The following is a 22,326-nucleotide window of genomic DNA, read 5'->3' as shown; positions in this document are numbered from 1 at the left end:
GCTGTAGAGGGGGACACGTACCCACGGTAGTGACAGAAGTTAATATTCTATTGTTAACATTGAGAAGTTTGTATCACTAATATTACTAAGGCCAGTTTTATACTTTCTACTGAACGTCACCAAATGTAAGCCTGACATGGTCAGGTGGGTTAAGACGTTCAACTCGTAATTTGAGGGTCGTGGGTTCAAATCCATGTCGCACCAAACATGTTCGCCCTTTCAACTGTGGAGGCGTTATAATGTGATGGTCAATCCCACTATTCGTTGGTAAAGAAGTAGCCCAAGAGTTGGCGGTTGGTGGTGATGACTAGTTGCCTTCCCTCTAGTCTTACACTGCTAAATTAGGGACGGCTAGCGCAGATAGCCCTTGAGTAGCTTTGCGTGAAATTCAAAACAAACATAGTATGTAACTTGGAATGTCTAGCGCTAGGTGGCAGTATTTGTTTTCGTGAAAATTAGGATTGAATGTGTTTCTATATCCCACACAGATGTTTTGGTTTGTGTGTGTGCTCAAACCCCCATGAAGTTCGCTGTTTAGTACAGAGGGAGAGATGCAATATAGGTGACATCCTTGTTATATGTCACTCTCGAGTTGCTTGTCTTCTTTTGACCCAAATACACAGTGGTATTTCGAAATAACGGTCATTGGTGTTCTGTGGTCAGACTGATATTCTAATATTAAGTACCTTGGTGTTGCGTTGTCAGATTCATATTCTAATATTAAGTTCTTTGGTGTTCTGTGGTCAGACTTGTATTCCAATATTAAGTTCCTTCATCAGATTTTCGCTGTTAGATCAGTTGAGGGTAGATTCGGATACCCTTTTTGAAATTTTATAATGAATTGCAACATAACACAGTTATCTTTATAACTTATCACTTTCATGAAAATTAAGACTTTCGGGGAGGGCACAAGAACAGGATAAACATCACGTCATTAATTCAACAACCTTAGAAAGAAACAAACGGTTTTATAGTAGCCAACGGGTCTTACAACAACTGAAAGTTAAAAACTTCGGAGATCGCCCATAACTGAATGTGTGAAATGGCTATGGTCAGAAAATACAACCAGCTAGAGGTCAGCAACTGTTGATATCCAAACAGTAATGAAAATACAGCGACAGTCTAGACTGACGACATCTAAAAGGGTGTCATGATCTTAAGGTCGTGGTCCTGGGTGAGCAATAGCGGATTTCAAGAATCAAACCCAGAATTCAGAACTAAGACACAGAAGAGTAAAGCTTCTTGTCGATGGATGTACATTTAGGGATAGTGAGGTGTACTGTTATCATACAGAAAAGCTACACAAGGGCTATTTCGGCATAGCTGCTCCAAATTTTGAACTACTGACTGGATAGAAGGTAGCCAGACAGCAGCATCCACGTACACTAAAAAAAAAAAAAAAATCCTTGTCTGGCTTTGAACCAATCAACGGAGTTGACTGTCACTCTTATAAAATACCCATCGCTGAAAGTGTGAAACGCTTTCAACAGTATCGTAGTAAGCACCTCGGACTTACCGATACGCAACCTGGTACTAGGCCACTTCCGATCGTGACAGTTTCGATTTCATTTGAGCTTCACTGTAACGCTATTCAGTAGTTCATAACTTGTAGCGAACCCACTGTTATACTCTTCTCTTAGCACTGACGTAATTACCTAAATGTTACTTGTACAGACATCCACCAGTGGACGCTCCAGTGTCCCCTTAACCACCGCGACATTTCTCACAAAGACGTAACGTCAAATGAGGACAATTATGAGGACCACATTTCATTGACCAATTTCATGTTTTCAACAGCTTTTCGGCAATTTCAAGGATCGCCCAAGCGTTATTCGTTCCAGTTGTGCGAGGTTATGCGAACGTCGTCAGTGACGTTTCAGTTGATGAAGTGCTTGGATAGCAAAATATATATGAACTAATAAAATCTCTGAGCAAGACTTTTTTCCTCCTGAAGAAAGGCGCTGAATTAAAGAACAGCCCTCTTTGAAAAAACAATTGACAGCGAGTAGACAAAACACGTTCTGTAAATCAGCGTCCATCTCTGTCATGAAATTACTGAAGCTTAAAAGCAAGAAATGTTGCTGTCCACAGAATATAATACCACATGCTCTAGAGGAAGTTTAGGTTGCCATTATTTGGAGCCGTGAGCCATGACGTCACCTCGCGCGTGTTAACACGCTGTTCGAGCTTTTGTAAAGTAACGTCCTTTGATGGGTGCTCCAGTTTTATCGTCTCAGAAGACGTTACTTCGTTTCGAAACGCATCAGTTCTTTGGAAAATGAAACACAGGAATATGCATGTGAATATCGCACACGGCTCTTCTGTGTCTTGGGTTTATATTATTGGAAAAGAGGAACTGTTTTGCTGGTTGTTACAGCAACAACGGTTGACTTGTTTTAACAACAAGAAGGACAGTGATATGGAAAACAAAGTGTCTTCACTGAAGCCTTTTCTGTACCAAGACTTTGTTATAGAAGAAGTTTCCACGGGACGTTACATAATGGTGAGGAAGCGTATCCTCTGGATAACTAACTACACGGGTGAATACAAATAAATAAGTCCGAGGGTTTATGGTTCACAAAAAAGCGTTCTGCCCTCTGGATTTGTATGTTTTGAATTTCGCGCAAAGCTACATGAGGGCTATCTGCGCTAGTCGATCCTAATTTAGCAGTGATAGACTAGAGGGAAGGCAGCTAGTCATCACCATCCACCGCCAACTCATGGGCTACTTTCTTACCAACGAATAGAAGGGCGAGCATGTTTTGTGTGACAGGGATTCGAGCCCACGACCCTCAGATTACAAGTCGAGCGAGTTAACCACCTGGCCATGCCGGGCCTCCAACTGAACAGAATGACATATGTTACTGGAGTTGCTTCATTTCTCAGTAAAAATAAAATAAAGGTCATCAAAGGGCTGTTAGGTCATCCAGCTAAGCCGTCCCATGCACTACACTGAACTTTTAAAATATGTCAACCAAACATTTATCAAGCCTTTTCTTAAACTCTCTCAAATTTACTGCACACACCACATCTGAAGGCCAACCACCCTATTAGAAAAATAAAACAGTCTCAACTGAAAAAAATCACAACAAAATAAAACGAGTCTATCAATATTTTTCTACTATTTGCTACCAGTGGGGGGGGGACGCGTTTTATCCAACACATGTTGCACAACTTTACTTATTGCAACGTCCGATTGAATTAAATTACTAATTTTATGTATAATATTATAACTGATGCGAACAGTAATAAATGTACATGTCTATGTGTTGATTAATATATCTTACTAAGGGGCCCTGTAACCAAGAAACTATTGTTTATTCAACAAATGCTTGATAACAACAACAAAAGAAGTGTTTCTATTAGTAATCCTAAGAAAGTCTTCCAATGGCTCAACGACAGTTTGAAGGCTTATTAACGCTAAAAAGAAGGTTTCGGTACCCGCAATAGGCTTTGCGCTTAACAACAAAGAAACCTAAAATTCTAGGGTTAGATAAAACAAACATCACTTTCATATTTGAGAGAAAGTTTGTTATTTGGTGCACTTGATGGTTATTGAACGAGTTTGATAATAAATTATTGGTTTTACAAACATAATTTCGAATAGTATTTGAACCCTGATGGGACAACTGTAAATCTACAGACATACAACGTTAAAATCCAGAGTTCCGTTCTCCGCGGTGGACACAGTCAAAATGCGGTTTTCTTCTAAAACATACACTGAATCGTATACCAATAGTTTTGTGTCTCGTGACTTAAATTATTCCTTATATTTTTAATTATATTCTGCTTGAGACTGACCTGGGATGGAAGGGTGGAGCCAGATGAGACGTAGCATGAATCTGTTACGTGATTGGTGTAGTTCAAGCCTGCGCGATTGTCAGCCATGGCCACGCCCTGATGGTGATGAAGCGGTACTGAGGACGTAGGCTGAACGGGATGATGCAACACACCTGGATCTGAAAAACGTTTTTTTTTTACCTCAAATTATCAGCAATATAAAATGTACAAGCATATTGAAATAGCGTAAGAAGTGACATACGAATCTTTATCTGTAACACGTTATTTGTAGGGAGTATAAAAGTTATCTCTACTTAAAAAACAAAGACATTTCACGTATAGAAACCTTTAAAAGGTAACGCTACCATTAATTAAAGATTTTATACCCATAAAAGCAATTTTCACAAAAGGTTAATTATTTGCTCAATAGATGACGCCACAAGTCTAATAAAGGGACAAAAATAAATTTCGTAACCGAAAAATTTCATCAAAATTACTGTAGCCATTACAGTTCATGGCGTTTCGTAAATGAACTTTAAACACCTTAAATATATTTAAAAGTGAAAATCTTTTGAAATTTTGATAGAAATAAATAGTTAAATTAAAATGGAAAACATTTTCTGTAATGTTAGAGCAGTAACTCAAACATAACTAGAATCAACTCCCTTTTCTTATGTTGTTTCCAGTACTGAAAGTTTGCTATCATGACTCTCCATTAATTAGTTACATTTACTGCCACAGTTCATGGCGTTTCGTAAATAAGTTTATAACACAGGCCCCACTTTACCTTGCGGTGGATTAGAATATCCCGGATCTGTTAAAATGTAGGAGGCGCTAGTTGGGTAGGCCATCGGTAAACCCAAGGCACTGAATCCGGTAAGTTGCTGACTTCCCATTTGTTTCCTCCATCTCGCGCGCCGGTTGCTGAACCACACCTATGAATGTGAGATTTGAAGAAAAAGTAAATATAATGTAAAAACGTATCGAGGTTTGAATAATATGCCTTAATGTTAGCCCCTCGCACGTGCTCGGCGATCGACTTAAGGGCTTATAACGCTAGAAATTGCGGTTGGATCCATGCAATGGAAACAGTGCAGATAGCTCATTATGCAACTTTGTGTTTGACAACAAAATCCAACAAACGCAAAGTTACGTCGTGGACTATCGCGATCTATTTACCGCGGGGAAATGAACCCTGGATTTTAGCTTTGTAAGTCCACAAACTTAGTGCAAACCAACCAGGGGACATACAAAATCATCGTGTATAAATTGCTTAGATACTACAAACAAAGTTAGTGAATATCTTCATTATTGTTGTTTTTTTTTATATATTCATTACGGTAATTAATTCACGTAGTTACAAACATCACATATATGATTACCTTCGTGATAAAATCCTTGACTACAGTCGTGTCAAATCATCAATAAAAATGTAATTAATTTTTTCTGTTTATATAATAAAAATTAATTTTACTGTTCAAACTGTAAAAAAAGACAGTTGTTTTTAATTGTATTTATTTAGCCTGAAATCAATAGAGAGATGAAATGCTTGGGTTCGCTTTCTTGGTTGTCAATATTCATTTAGGCCAAGCGTGTTGAGGCGTTCGACTCGTAAAAGTCGCGGGTTCGAATTCCGGTGGCACCAAACATGCTCGCCCTCCCAGCCGTGGGGGCGTGATACAGTTACGATCAATCCCACTATTCGTTGGTAAAAGAGTAGCCCAAGAGTTGGCGGTGGGTGGTGATGACTCGCTGCCTTCCCTCTAGTCTTACACTGCTAAATTAGGGACGGCTAGCGCAGATAGCCCTCGTGTAGCTTTTCGCGAAATTCAAAAACAAACAAGCAAACAATATTCATTTATCTTTAACCATTTATTGATATATTTGTAAAGTAATTTAGTTTGGATGAGTTCAAGTTCAAAGTTTGCATTTCTTACGTCATATTATTAAGGAATTTTGCCTGGAAATAAGAAACGCTTATTACTTCGATTTAGTAAGCAAAATGCAATCCATTTTTTATACCAATATTTGAATTTTTTAGCACATCCCTAATCGCATGCTCTACTCTCTAAACGTAATGAAACCAACATGGAAACTTTATTGAATATCCACATTCGTTGCAGTACACTTTGCGAACGACTCCTATGTTTGGGTGTGTACAAAAACAGTTGATTTTCTTTACTGGCGTGGTTAATTTAAACTAAATTGGCGTCACCTAAGACTTGTCAAGCAAATTAAAATTTAACTTTCTTTACGTATTGGTAATTTAACACACCATATAACGAACAAGAGAAGCCGTCTGCTTTTTTTTTATTGTTACTAATCTCGACAGCAGCACATCACCATTTTACTGCCAGTTTTCCACTTTTCATCTCAGTTTTGATTACAGTTTTCGCGCCTTGAGACAGAAAATAGAACGTACCCGTCAACCAATCAACTTGGCTGATATTCATTTGTAAACGGCCCGTGCGTTTCAAACTTTCGCTGCTGTCTAGCACCTGAAAGGTACCTGACGGGCGACCCCTCCCAAAGATTGGATTCGTATGATATGTTACGTTCTCCAGAAGTGAAGTGTATGTCATATTTCGTTATGTAGAAATCTAATGGCTTAGCTGTTCGGCTAATTCTCCTTGTAATAATAAGGCCGAATGAAAACACCTACCGCAGTGGCTCGCCACCTTTAGATAATGATAAGGAGACTACCGACAGAGGGCGTGATAAACCATTACTTATTTTCGCACCTTCAGGTGACAGCCAGCGACTGCTTCCCGCCCTTTCCTGACTCGTTCACAAAACATTACTTCGGGTTGACTGCTGTATGATGCGAAACGTTGCGATTGAAACTGAACTGTATAGATGTTTTGGAACCAGAAAAACTCGTGCCTATAACTTTTAATTGGAACGTTTCGGACTCCAAGGCTGCGTTTCGCTAAGAGGACCACGACTGTTTTTATTTCATCATAAATGAAAATTTTAGTTTTATTTTTATAAGAATCTGGCTCAACAGCTGTTTGTAATAAAATTCAATTGACCCATGGAACACAAAACAACACGAAGATATTATTATAACGTACAGGTGGCGTGGATTACAATAATAATTCTAACGCCTCTATGTCTTAGTTTAACGTCTGATAGACCTCCCTATTTCTTCCACATTAGATCAAGATATTTCAAACCCGTTAAGACAGTACTATGACCTGTTCATGATTTGTAATTGCACGTGACCTATTTGTTAACGTGTTGAGCTGCGGATCTAAAGGTCCAAGGTTCAAGCTACAACATCCCACTGAATGTGCTTTCTACTATCAGTTGTTATAACACATAGCCGTGTATGCAGCGGGTGCTGTCCTTCTGCTGATCAGTAGTTCTCAACACCAGATGGATCAGTTGAACCTTAGGGTCCATTATTATTTGGCCATTTAGACTACATGTCGCATAAAATGTTCGAGTGGTGAATGCACCATACACAAAACAATTCATTCAATTTACGGAAATTTATTGTTCCATTTGGGACACATTCAGGTGTGTTCCGCGTGGAAACGTGTCACGAACAATTACAGCAATAATTAACTTGTACGTAATTTATACCTGATGGTTCATGGTTGGCGGCTCGTTACTGCAAAAACTTATTTTCTACTTTTGGGTGATGGACGTGCTGTAAAAGTGCTTGGTCTTGCTACTTGACGGGACCAACGTAAGGCGCAGTTAACACCTTTTCTTCTCCTTTGTCATTTAGAAAATAGGGTGGGTGAAAACGAAGCTTCAGACATGTTAGCGTATATACAGTTACTTTTTTAAATCATGTTTTAGCCGCTAGGGCTCTCTCACATTCTCAAAAATCTAAGAAACTCCACATACTGAAAACTCGTTTAACCGTTGTTTCAAGCTCGGTACATCCATTACTACAGAGGAAACTATCGGGATTTCAACTTGTCAGAAAACAGTTAAGTATACACCAAACCCATGAGGTACAATCGACAGTAACATTACAGGTTAGATCGTTTTAACACCGTCTAACAATCGACAGTAAAATAACAGGTTAGATCGTTTTAACACCGTCTAACAATCGACAGTAAAATAACAGGTTAGATCGTTTTAACACCGTCTAACAATCGACAGTAAAATAACAGGTTAGATCGTTTTAACACCATCTCACAATCGACAGTAAAATAAAAGGTTAGATCGTTTTAACACCGTCTAACAATCGACAGTAAAATAACAGGTTAGATCGTTTTAACACCGTCTAACAATCGACAGTAAAATAACAGGTTAGATCGTTTTAACACCGTCTAACAATCGACAGTAAAATAACAGGTTAGATCGATCTCTACTGCTAAGCTGGGTAACTTTACCTTCTACTAACTCCGTAAAAAGTGAGGACGCAATATAAGTTTTAGTTTCCTTTGTTTTTTAGTTATTTTGAATACTATATAGGGGCGACGTTGGCCCTCTGAAGAGTCCTGGATATTTCATCTGGTGAGTAAGGTTCGAATCCGCGCGATACCAAACTATATTTCCCACTCTTTACGTTATGTGTTTGTTATTAGAGTAACAACCAGGAACAGAAGTAGATGACCATAAGTAGAAACACTCGTAAACTATTCCAGGACATTCACGACGCTTAACTTACGTGTACTTACCGTTGACGAGAATATAGTTTAATGTGTTTCTTACGTCCAGGTGTGTGTGTGTTCTGCTAACAATAGTATAACTTGCACTTTAAAGCCGATGGGTAGGGGGCGCTCGACTTGCAATCTGCGGGCTATAACCCCCCTTCACCAAACTAGATCGCCTTTTTCAGCTGTAGGGGTGTCGTAATATTACGGTCGACCCCACTTTTCGCTGGTTAAGTCCAAGAGTTTGCGGTAGGTGATGTGAATTAGTTGTCTCCCTCTTGTTTAAAACTTTAAACTTTTTAAATTTGAGTATCTAAAACTACGTTTCTGGTCAGCATCATAAGCAATTTTTACTATTAAATGGACTCGAAACAGAATATCTGTTACACATTAATGACTTTGGATACCATGTATTGAAACGCGTAATAAAGACAAGTTTGTTTTCTTTCCACAGACAGTTATTTAACAGTGAACGTGTTTAAGTAGTTTCTAACCTGTACCCGAGCCTCTGTCAGCTTCGTCCGTTGAGCGAGTTCTTCCCGCGTGTAAATGTCCGGGTATTGAGTTCTCTCAAATGCCTTCTCTAGTTCGTCGAGTTGTGTTGCCGTGAAAGTTGTCCGGGAGCGGCGCTGCTTTCGCTTCAGTGTCAGAGAAGGTTCGGTGTCGCTACAGTCCGAGAGCGAGCCCTCGTCATCTCGACCTGCGGATACAGACGATAGAAATGAACTTCAACCGAACGTTTTACGCTGAAAATTATTATTCACTTCCTCGAATAAGGAGGAACATTACGTTAATATAATAATAATTTGTCAAAAAATTGACTTATAAGCATAATTAATGTATTTGTTTGAGGGTGAACGCACAACACGTTTCGACAGAATATCAACCTGCATTGTTCGTGTATCACCCCAAAAAAGACAGACTAATGTCCTGTCGAAACGCATTGCAATCCCCCCCCCAAATAAATCATTTCATTGTTCTTATAAATTTTGTTTGACAAATTATTATTACCATAATTAATTTTATGTGAAATATAACAACTGTCTTAATGTAAGCTACGTATGATTTTACAACTGGTGATAAAAATGTTAGGTCAACTTTTACATCTTGGAAACTGTAAGAACGGGAAAAATGTTTTTTTTTTCTAGACCTCATAGTTTTAGATGTAACACATTCTGAGTAATATTACTTTTTCATTTTGTAAAAAAAAAACATCCGTTTCTTGATGTGTTTATTCAGAGATTCTTAAACTGACCCAGAGTTCTACTCAGAGAGCGTGTTATTTGAATATTCACCACTTTCTATTATAAGATCGCATTGTTATAACGCCTGGAGACTCATCAGTAAATCTGGGGGCTTATAACGTTAAAAATCAGGTTTCGAGACTCGTGGTGGCCATGCAACACGAGAAAGTTTCAGCTTTAGGTTTAACAATAACAAAATGTATTATATAATTATTTTACACAATTTTGGTTTTTATTTTGAACAAAGGTCGCTACTAAGAAACAAAGAAACACAAACTGAATCAAAAACTGAAAACTTTGAAAGTGTGATAAGTCTTGACCTGTTTATAAAGCACAAATCTAAGGCAAAACAACCAACTATATAAGTGGGTGAGAGAGAGTTGATTACCGGACAAGTCTTGACTTGTTTCTACTTGTTTGTTGACCTGAAAAAACAAAAACAAACAGGATTTCAGAACTCGAAATGCAAACAACCAAATGTATGTAAATGCGGTTGATAAATCCCACTTGTTGTCACTATGCTCTCCTTTGTGTACTCGTGTAGCCAGAACAGACAAACTCCACTTATCAACATGTCCTCGTTCCTAGGTGTTATTGTAGCCAGAACAGACAAACTCCAATTATTACCATGTCCTCTTTCCTATTTGTTATTGTAGCCAGAACGGACAAACTCCACTTATCACCATGTCCTCGTTCCTAGGTGTTATTGTAGCCAGAACGGACAAACTCCACTTATCACCATGTCCTCGTTCCTAAGTGTTATTGTAGCCAGAACGGACAAACTCCACTTATCACCATGTCCTCGTTCCTAGGTGTTATTGTAGCCAGAACAGACAAACTCCACTTATCACCATGTCCTCGTTCCTAGGTGTTATTGTAGCCAGAACGGACAAACTCCACTTATCACCATGTCCTCGTTCCTAGGTGTTATTGTAGCCAGAACGGACAAACTCCACTTATCACCATGTCCTCGTTCCTAGGTGTTATTGTAGCCAGAACGGACAAACTCCACTTATCACCATGTCCTCGTTCCTAGGTGTTATTGTAGCCAGAACGGACAAACTCCACTTATCAACATGTCCTCTTTCCTATTTGTTATTGTAGCCAGAACGGACAAACTCCACTTATCACCATGTCCTCGTTCCTAGGTGTTATTGTAGCCAGAACAGACAAACTCCACTTATCACCATGTCCTCGTTCCTAGGTGTTATTGTAGCTAGAACAGACAAACTCCAATTATTACCATGTCCTCTTTCCTATTTGTTATTGTAGCCAGAACGGTCAAACTCCACTTATCACCATGTCCTCGTTCCTATGTGTTATTGTAGCCAGAACGGACAAACTCCACTTATCACCATGTCCTCGTTCCTAGGTGTTATTGTAGCCAGAACGGACAAACTCCACTTATCACCATGTCCTCGTTCCTAGATGTTATTGTAGCTAGAACAGACAAACTCCAATTATCACCATGTCCTCGTTCCTAGGTGTTATTGTAGCCAGAACAGACAAACTCCACTTATCACCATGTCCTCGTTCCTAGGTGTTATTGTAGCTAGAACAGACAAACTCCAATTATTACCATGTCCTCTTTCCTATTTGTTATTGTAGCCAGAACGGTCAAACTCCACTTATCACCATGTCCTCGTTCCTATGTGTTATTGTAGCCAGAACGGACAAACTCCACTTATCACCATGTCCTCGTTCCTAGGTGTTATTGTAGCCAAGCAACAAACAAAATCCACTAATTATCACCACGTCTTCGTTGCTATGTGCTATTGTAGCCAAGCAACAGACAGAATCCACTCATTACCATGCACTGGTTTTTACGTCTTCATGAATCCAAGATACGAACAAATTCCACTTATTGTCGCCCCATAAAATTTATCGTTATTTTTTTAGACAAAAGTACACACATTTAGCGAATTTAAGTAAGATTGTCATGAATGTATGTTCTGATAGCTTTTTATATGACAAATTACTGTAAGATTGATACCTGCGGGTTGCAAACTTTGTCGCTGTGAGGGGATACTCATAGACTCAGAGGATAAAGGGAAGGAAGTCTGAGTTTTTATACCTACCTCCACGACTACGAATGTCCGAAGCTATTTAGGAACGGTCTCTACTTGACTGTCCTATTTATCTGGAACAGTTACAACCCTCTACATTCAATATAAACTAAGAAGTGGGGCGAAGGGCAACACAAAATCAAAGCGAGGAAAATCATTCTGCTCATAGGTGGCGCCGTAGTAAACATTGATGGTACCAGAGTGATACTATTTGAAATTCCCATTCGATATATATTTGTGTAAGAAAGCATCAACTACGTCATTCCTTGTCACACTGTCCTCGGTCTACATGTAATAACGTAAACAAACGACAGAAGATCTCCGTGTGCAGCCAAGCAACAGACAATATTCAATATTTTACCAAGAATTCACTCTATATGTACTCTCGTCACCGTGCATTCGCACTCTGTATATTCGTGTAAACAAGTGATAGACTACTTACTTCCATGTACTCTTACCGTAAACTTTCATCACTTTAGCAAATCAAATAACTAAAGATTTCAGAAAGTTGACAACAACTACAAGTAAGCCTTTAACATACAACGACTCTAAGTAAGATCTTAACACAAACCTGATATCAACAACAACCCTAGGTAAGCTTTTACCACACTGATTGGAAAGAAGCTCTGATTCGAATATTACTAGGTTCCAGCTTTCTCTTACTCCTAAGGTAATCGTTGTACTTCTTAAAAAGACGTCCTGGTTAATTATCTAACCGTATCGTCCTTCATTATACTTACAGTAGAATGTTATAACTTTGATACTGCCGCGTAGCCTATTCTGATTAGAAAGTAATATTAACGATTGTTTGTTTGTTTTGATTTTCGCGCAAAGCTACTGAGTGCTGTCTGCGCTAGCCATCCCTAATTTAGCAGTGTAAGACTAGTTGGGAGGCAGCTAGTCATCACTACCCACCGATCAATCCCACTATTCGTTGGGGGCGAGCATGTTTGGTGTGATGAGGATTCGAAGCCGCGATCCTCGGATTACGAGTCGAGTGCCTTAACCACTTGGCCATGCCGATTAACGATTGTAGAAGACGTGGTATTGAAACTTTTCTTCTGTGTGAAGGAAAAAAACAAAACTTACAGAAGAGTCAACTTAAAAATTAAACTGTGTACGATTTCATTTTAATGTTCACATCATGGTAATTTCTATCATTGTGTATTAACACTTACTGAACTTACCTGTTTTTCTAACATCATAAACGACAGCGTTCCTTACGATCTTGGATTATTTGTTGTTTGTTTTGTTTTTTTGCCGCATGAGTTCTCAGACTTACTGATGGACTTCTAGGGCGCTGCTACTTTTTGTGAAATAAAACTTTCAAAAGGTCTTCGCTCTAATAATGGATGCTATTCTGAAGAAGTTTTATTTATGTAAGCTACCTATTTTGTACTTGTCAAATATTTCCTAATACCACCCCACCCCACTAGCCACAATTACCTCATTAACAGTTCTTTCAACTTTCACAATTCATGACGGACTCGTATGAACTCACTAGATTTCTAAGTATATTTTTCTGAAATATTTATGCGCCAAATAACTCGTGACTTTGTAATATTGTTAGATAGAGTTTTACACACAATTATTAATAATAATAATAATTACCAAACTGTTAATTAACCTTAATAATTACAACTTGAATCTCCAATATGTCTTAGAGTGTTAATACTGTAATAACACGATGTTGTGCGTGCTGGCCAACTAAGCGGGTTCTTACATGTAACACGAAGATTGTTCTACGTCAAATAAATATGTAACGCTAGTTTTATTTTGTTGTTATAGTTAAAACTAGTTTAACGGTGTTGTTATAGTTAAAACTACTTTAATGGTGTTGTTACAGTTAAAACTAGTTTAATTGTGTTGTTACAGTTAAAACTAGCATAACTGAGTTGTTTTTCTTCCAACTGAAACAAAAGTAAGGAAATTACGCTATTCGAAACCAATCCAGGAAAAAAATATATAAAATAAAGAATCCAGTGACAATGGTTAAAACAGCACAGTTCCCCCTTGTCCCTCTAAATAAAGAATGCACATGAAATTTGTATGTTATTATTTGTTTTCCAAATCACTTTATATTACTACTGGCGCTGTTTTCATCAGTACTATAATTCTAGGGTCATTCTATTTCCGGACACCAGTTGGAACGAAACCATTTAAAATGAAACACTTTTTGGTCAGTAAACAGTTAATTTTGATACTGTGCAATAATGGATGGGTGGCTTAGGTGTGGGTATAACGTGGTTTTTATCTCGTCAGTGTAATATATGGTTAAAATCCTAGATCGAAAAGAAAAACTGGAGAACCCAGTACACTCACAGTGACCATAAGCGACATCTACACGCTGAATAATCGCTTGCTGCCGTCTTCACTCTTAGCCGCCACAAAGAGCCGTATTCACCAAAGGTGACAAAAGCTCACCAGGGAACTTTTGACAAACGTCTGCCCTTTGTATAAAGTCATGTAAACGTGTTATTGGGAATTGTAACGTGGTCGCCCATCTTACTAGACCGTTGTCGGCTTTCCCGTTGGCAAAGCGGGCTTAATTACCACATTAATGGATCGAAGGGAAGAGAAATTTCTCGAGTTTCAATGTGCTGGCACCCCAACTAATCATGATAATTACTGTTTCAAGAGATCTCAGTGTGGTATGCCGCCTGCTCAAATATACGAGAGGAAGGAAGTACTTCTTAGATGTGAGTGAGCACAAGACAAAAAGATAAAAAAAAACTCGATCTTTATCCATGCCTTGGCGCCTCTCTCTCTCTGTTTCCCCCACCCTGTACGAAGACCACGGGGGTGGTGGGGTGTATGACTTAGTTTGGCAATTGAGCTTGTAGAACAAGCCGCTATTAGTTGTATTCTTGTACGGCCTGGTGACTACTTTCATAAACAATGTTCGTAGTGTGTGAAGACCGTGAGGTATGGACTAAATGGACCGACCAGGCTTGTCATAGTTAATGAGAATTAATAATATTTCCGAGTCGAAGTTACAAGGTTCAAGCCACAATATCAGCTGCTCCCGCCTTTGGATGGGACCGCCACCTGTCGGCTTTCACTCCTTGTATAGTTTATAATGTGCAGATAATTGCCTATAAAAACTATTTATGACGAGCCGTTTTTTTTTAATCCATCTAACTGAGTAAAAACTCTGAATCTACACTTTTAGACTAAACAGCCCTGCATCGTGAAGATTACGAATATATACAGCCCTGTATAGAGAAGTTACGAAATACAGCTCTACAACAGGTACGTCACGATATATATAACTTTGCATCCAGAAGGTCATGAAGTGCATTCATAAAAACAATCTTGATAGTTTCCAGAAGATCATGAAGTGCATTCATAAAAAACAATCTTAGTGGTTTCCAGAAGATCATGAAGTGCAGTCATAAAAAAAAACAATCTTAGTAGTTTCCAGAAGATCATGAAGTGCAGTCATAAAAAACAATCTTAGTTGTTTCCAGAAAATCATGAAGTGCATTCATAAAAAACAATCTTAGTGGTTTCCAGAAGATCATGAAGTGCAGTCATAAAAAAAAACAATCTTAGTAGTTTCCAGAAGATCATGAAGTGCAGTCATAAAAACAATCTTAGTTGTTTCCAGAAGATCATGAAGTGCAGTCATAAAAAAAACAATCTTGATAGTTTCCAGAAGATCATGAAGTGCATTCATAAAAACAATCTTAGTTGTTTCCAGAAGATCATGAAGTGCAGTCATAAAAATAATCTTGATAGTTTCAAGTCTTAGTTGTTTCCAGAAGATCATGAAGTGCAGTCATAAAAAAAATAATCTTAGTAGTTTCCAGAAGATCATGAAGTGCAGTCATAAAAAACAATGCATTCATAAAAACAATCTTAGTTGTTTCCAGAAGAACATGAAGTATTCATAAAAAACAATCTTAGTTTTCCAGAAGATCATGAAGTGCAGTCATAAAAAATAATCTTGATAGTTTCCAGAAGATCATGAAGTGCAGTCATAAAAAACAATCTTAGTAGTTTCCAGAAGATCATGAAGTGCAGTCATAAAAAATAATCAAGTCTCATGAAGTGCAGTCATAAAAAATCCAGAAGATCATGAAGTGCATTCATAAAAACAATCTTAGTTGTTTCCAGAAGATCATGAAGTGCATTCATAAAAAACAATCTTAGTGGTTTCCAGAAGATCATGAAGTGCATTCATAAAACAATCTTAGTTGTTTCCAGAAGATCATGAAGTGCATTCATAAAAAACAATCTTAGTGGTTTCCAAAGTCATGAAGTGCAGTCATAAAAAACAATCAATCTCGATAGTTTCCAGAAGATCATGAAGTGCATTCATAAAAAACAATCTTAGTGGTTTCCAGAAGATCATGAAGTGCATTCATAAAAACAATCTTAGTTGTTTCCAGAAGATCATGAAGTGCAGTCATAAAAAACAATCTTAGTTGTTTCCAGAAGATCATGAAGTGCAGTCATAAAAAACAATCTTAGTTGTTTCCAGAAGATCATGAAGTGCAGTCATAAAAAATAATCTTGATAGTTTCCAGAAGATCATGAAGTGCAGTCATAAAAAACAATCTTAGTAGTTTCCAGAAGATCATGAAGTGCAGTCATAAAAAATAATCTTGATAGTTTCCAGAAGATCATGAAGTGCAGTCATAAAAACAATCTTAGTTGTTTCCAGAAGAACATGAAGTCTTCATAAAAACAATCTTAGTTGTTTCCAGAAGATCATGAAGTGCAGTCATAAAAAATAATCTTGATAGTTTCAATCTTGAAGTGCAGTCATAAAAAATAATCTTGATTTTTCCAGAAGATCATGAAGTGCATTCATAAAAAAATCAATCTTAGTTGTTTCCAGAAGATCATGAAGTGCAGTCATAAAAAACAATCTTAGTTGTTTCCAGAAGATCATGAAGTGCAGTCATAAAAAATAATCTTGATAGTTTCCAGAAGATCATGAAGTGCAGTCATAAAAAACAATCTTAGTAGTTTCCAGAAGATCATGAAGTGCAGTCATAAAAAATAATCTTGATAGTTTCCAGAAGATCATGAAGTGCATTCATAAAAAAACAATCTCGATAGTTTCCAGAAGATCATGAAGTGCATTCAAGAAGATCAATCTTGATAGTTTCCAGAAGATCATGAAGTGCATTCATAAAAATGAAGTGCAATCTTAGTTGTTTCCAGAAGATCATGAAGTGCATTCATAAAAACAATCTTAGTTGTTTCCAGAAGATCATGAAGTGCATTCATAAAAAACAATCTTAGTTGTTTCCAGAAGATCATGAAGTGCAGTCATAAAAAACAATCTTAGTGGTTTCCAGAAGATCATGAAGTGCAGTCATAAAAAAATACAATCTTGATAGTTTCCAGAAGATCATGAAGTGCATTCATAAAAAACAATCTTAGTGGTTTCCAGAAGATCATGAAGTGCAGTCATAAAAAACAATCTTGATAGATTCCAGAAGATCATGAAGTGCAGTCATAAAAAACAATCTTGATAGTTTCCAGAAGATCATGAAGTGCAGTCATAAAAAACAATCTTGATAGTTTCCAGAAGATCATGAAGTGCATTCATAAAAAACAATCTTAGTAGTTTCCAGAAGATCATGAAGTGCAGTCATAAAAAACAATCTTGATAGTTTCCAGAAGATCATGAAGTGCATTCATAAAAACAATCTTGATAGTTTCCAGAAGATCATGAAGTGCATTCATAAAAACAATCTTAGTTGTTTCCAGAAGATCATGAAGTGCATTCATAAAAAACAATCTTAGTGGTTTCCAGAAGATCATGAAGTGCAGTCATAAAAAACAATCTCGATAGTTTCCAGAAGATCATGAAGTGCATTCATAAAAAACAATCTTAGTAGTTTCCAGAAGATCATGAAGTGCAGTCATAAAAAACAATCTTGATAGTTTCCAGAAGATCATGAAGTGCATTCATAAAAACAATCTTGATAGTTTCCAGAAGATCATGAAGTGCATTCATAAAAAACAATCTTGATAGTTTCCAGAAGATCATGAAGTGCAGTCATAAAAAACAATCTTGATAGTTTCCAGAAGATCATGAAGTGCAGTCATAAAAACAATCTTAGTTGTTTCCAGAAGATCATGAAGTGCAGTCATAAAAAACAATCTTAGTAGTTTCCAGAAGATCATGAAGTGCAGTCATAAAAAACAATCTTAGTTGTTTCCAGAAGATCATGAAGTGCAGTCATAAAAAATAATCTTGATAGTTTACAGAAGATCATGAAGTGCATTCATAAAAACAATCTTAGTTGTTTCCAGAAGATCATGAAGTGCATTCATAAAAAACAATCTTAGTGGTTTCCAGAAGATCATGAAGTGCAGTCATAAAAAACAATCTCGATAGTTTCCAGAAGATCATGAAGTGCATTCATAAAAAACAATCTTAGTAGTTTCCAGAAGATCATGAAGTGCAGTCATAAAAAACAATCTTGATAGTTTCCAGAAGATCATGAAGTGCATTCATAAAAAAACAATCTTAGTAGTTTCCAGAAGATCATGAAGTGCAGTCATAATAAACAATCTTGATAGTTTCCAGAAGATCATGAAGTGCATTCATAAAAAACAATCTTGATAGTTTCCAGAAGATCATGAAGTGCAGTCATAAAAACAATCTTGATAGTTTCCAGAAGATCATGAAGTGCAGTCATAAAAAACAATCTTGATAGTTTCCAGAAGATCATGAAGTGCATTCATAAAAAAACAATCTTAGTGGTTTCTTTTAGGCTGTAACTATAAACTGTCCTGATATATCTCATAAAATACATCTTAATATTAAGCCGCGGAAGCAGGGTTACAAAATTACAAGGTTATAAGCAAGGTGTATCATAGTACAGCTGTTACGGTTTTACTGTGTCTTGTATTTTTTTGTGCGTGACCCTATGTGTAAAACAAACATAATTGCTTCATATTATTATCGGAATTTTGATCTTTCTAGACCAGGGAGGATAGGGTTCGCTGGGAGCTTTTCCTCCTCAAACAGACATAACACTTCGTGAAACTTTTGTTTTCGATTGGCGCGCGCAGGGTTACTCTGAAGTGTATCCCTCTATCAGTGATCGTTTACTAAAAACAACTCTTGGTTATTAATCTGCAACAGGCCACGTGCGAGAACCTCACAGTAAATGGTCTAAGCCTATAAATTATCCAACTTTTTGACACAACTCATAAAACCACGTGGTGGCCATCCTTACGTAATTAAGCCTCATTGTGTTCCTCTCTCCTTCGTAGGCAGAGAAACAGAAGTTATGGAAAACAAACAAAAAATTAATGTGGCATCTTACCGTAGGCGTCTTATCTATTGACGTAAAGATGGCGCTACACTAAAGTTAATAAAAAAAAAGCTGTTTGAAAATAAACACAAAACTCGACAAAAGGCTATCGGTGCTCTTCCCGCCACGGGTATCGACACCCAGTTTCTAGGATTGTAAATCCGCAGACTACCACTGTGCCACTAGAGGGTAATCAGATAACACGCATCAGTTGTTATTGTTTCTATTATAGTGCAATACGATATATTCTTTCAGTATATATCATTAAAGGCATTTCCAAATTTTTAAGCCTCTTTAATCGATCCAACTAGTCAGAGAAAATTTTAGGGTAAAGCTAAACAGTGTCTGAGCTTACATGAACATTCAGCGCCAGCTATCGTCACAGACTTGAAACAGATAGAAAAGTTTAGATATCTGGCGAGAAGAAACACAAAAACATCAAGCAGCGCCACGAGCTTGACACATTGCAGTTATTAAACATTCAGGTGGAGTTAAAAAATCTCGTAAATGTGTATCATGATAGGTGGCGCACTGTACGCCTCAACGTTTTCGCTACTAAACTCGATGGCTCTTTCCGTTGTAACAGCTCTTAATTAAAAATGAAAAAAACAACAACAACATAATACTAAAATAAAACGCAATCACAACATTTAAATGTACTTAACAGTGGGTACTGTGTTAATTAATAACGAAATAACTTATATAACACGAAGACAGTAGGTTAGGTGATAAATGAAACATATTGCGAACACAATTCTAATACACAATCTTACTGTATTAGGGTTACGGCAGTCGTGACAGGTAGTGTCACCTGCATATCAAAGGTGAAATTTTATTTTTTATTCCTAAAGAAGACACGAAGATTTCCTGGTGATGTATCACCAACAAAAGGGAAACCTGTATAACTTTTACAGTTTATTCAAGTCGTCAAATGTATTTTAATGTGGAACCAGAGAAGTAATTCATAGGTGTACAAGAAGAAAAAGAAAGAACACTTGATAGACACTTTTATTCTTGTCAACTATGTTCTCTTCTCCGATTTCAAAATTTAATATTTTTACGACATTTAATTCACGTTCGACTGAGGTCGCTTCGGTCAGTTTGACTCTCGAACACAATGAAAAATACTAAATTTACAAAATCTCTCTGTTCTTTTGCTTTACTTACCCTTACCACGGATAGGGTTAACAACGCTCGGATTTTCTTTCAATGCGCTGGATAAGATTAACAACGCTCTGTGCGCTGAATTAAGTTAAGAACGTTTGGGTTTTCTTTCAGTGCGCTGAGTAAGGTTAACAATGTTCGGATTTTATTTCAATGCGCTGGATAAAATTAATAACGCTCGGTTTTCCCAGTTTTTTTTTTTTTTGCTTCTAGCGTTGTAAGTCCGCAGACATACCTTTTTGCCACAGGGAAGGAGCAACCTAGAAGGAAACTGAGAAAAAAAAAAAAACGTGTACTGAGAACACGATTTTTTTATAAATAATTCATAAACGATTCAAACGTTTTAAAGGCACTCCAAACACTGTAAATATGGTAGACACCTGGCGAGAAAAGTCACTACTAATCAATTAAATAAATATTTAAATGAAAGTTATTCGGTGTGAAAAGCTTGAGTTCTCTACACTACTTGTTTGTCGACTGACGTCACATAATCAGTCTAACAACATCACAGGATCTTCTCCTGTTCTGAACAGTCAGCTACAAACAACATTTAGCAGTGAAAGTTTCCTACAGAGTAAGCTTGATTCGTGTAAAGATATGTGCTCATTAGGGCTGGATTTTAATCATCAGAACTTCGTCAGATAACACAAACCCGCAATCGCTGGCCATAACGAACCATTTAGCCTATTTATATAATTAAAGTATTTATAACAAATATAAAAAAAAGAAGACGAGAGCGAGTTGGATAGATAAAAATCAACCACGAGAAACGGACGGGAACAGCAGTTGTCCCAGGTGATCATCATGAGACTCGAGGTCCGTCTAAAACACAACACTACAGATCTGTCAGAAATTAAACTTGTCAGCCGCTAGTGGGAAAAAAAAAATTATATATATATATATATAACGAAGAACACCGTATGTATGTACACAGGAAGTGATGAAGCCACGATCTGATAGGGAACTCGAGCGGAAGTTCCGAGAAAACACACACTAATAATAATATAAAGGAAAACGTACCAGAAAATCCCAGTATTTAAAACATTCATGGACGTAGTTTTCTATAGATAGATTAGCTGACAATTTTAAAATTTGCTTTCGATAGACACCCTTTGATTTTCTTCCCTACCTCTTCAAAATCGGTTAAGTGTGCTCTGTTTTTAAATTATACATCGTTTTGAACACCCCCCTCTCAGTGGCACAGCGGAAAGTTTGTTAGCTTTAGAGCAAAGCCACATTGTACTATCTGCTGCGAGAAATCTAACCCCTGGTTTTAGCTTCGTAAGTCAGAAGGCTTGTAACCGTTGGTACCCGCGGTTGACACAGTATAGACAGCCATTTGTGTTTTGGAATAAACGTTCTTGCCATTATAAGCTGCGACAAAATCAACATTGGTGAATTATTTCTAATACAGATCTTTATAAGCTTCCTCGTAATCTGAGGGTCACGGGTTCGAACTCCCGTCGCACCAAACATGCTCGCCATTTTAACCGTAGGGGCGTTATAACGTGACGGTCAACCACACTATTCGTTGGTAAAAGAGTAACCCAAGAGTTGGCGGTGGGTGGTGATGACTAGCTGCCTTCCTTCTAGTCTTACACTGCTAAATTAGGGACAGCTAGCACAGATAGCCCTCGTGTAGCTTTGCGCGAAATTAAAAACAAAAAAGCTTCCTTCATAATTAGAATTTATGTATTTTTATTTTAAGAGTTTGAATTTTTTAAATCTGCAATTCGTACGTTCAAATCCCGTCACAAAACGTATTCATCTATTTTTTTAAATAACTTTTATCTTAAGTTTAGCTTTAATTTAACAGTTGTAGGCAAATGTGAATTATATTATTTTATTCCTTAGACTAGAGAGATGATCAGTTGAAAGTTTTACATAAGATTGTATCGAAACCAATCTTATACAAGGTAAAATAGAGCTTAGGGTTCGATTCCCAGCAGCTTAACGAGCCCGTTGTGTAGCTTTCCGCTCTAAAAACCAAGAGCAACATCAACGATACAAAATTAAACCCGACGCTGGAGCTATATTGTTAAAAGTGCTACGCCATAGACAGGAACATCACGTATTAACTAATACAGCAACAGCGACACCTATATTGTATACTTTAATATCTGTAACAAAATAAATTTTGGATGTCAGTTCTACAGTTGAAAATTGTCTA

At 37.3% G+C, this 22,326-nt stretch overlaps 1 protein-coding gene across 2 annotated transcripts in view; it reads right to left on the bottom strand.

Annotated features, from left to right (window-relative positions):
* The window catches only part of LOC143254115 (paired box protein Pax-7-like), a 60,353-nt gene that overhangs the window by 4,532 nt on the left and 33,495 nt on the right, over positions 1-22,326 (bottom strand). The window contains exons 4-6 of one of the 2 annotated variants that reach the window (XM_076508904.1): positions 8,891-9,096; positions 4,568-4,715; positions 3,802-3,959 (exon numbers count right to left, since the gene is read on the bottom strand). In XM_076508904.1, the coding sequence (XP_076365019.1) occupies positions 3,802-3,959; positions 4,568-4,715; positions 8,891-9,096 (512 nt within the window). The remainder of the gene's footprint in view (positions 1-3,801; positions 3,960-4,567; positions 4,716-8,890; positions 9,097-22,326) is intronic. The other variant, XM_076508905.1, reaches the window with a different exon arrangement.

This window comes from Tachypleus tridentatus, chromosome 6 (assembly GCF_004210375.1).
Source record: "Tachypleus tridentatus isolate NWPU-2018 chromosome 6, ASM421037v1, whole genome shotgun sequence".
In the NCBI taxonomy this organism is placed as follows: domain Eukaryota; kingdom Metazoa; phylum Arthropoda; class Merostomata; order Xiphosura; family Limulidae; genus Tachypleus; species Tachypleus tridentatus.
Note: the sequence above shows the minus strand (reverse complement) of the source record. Positions and strands in the feature narration are given on the sequence as shown.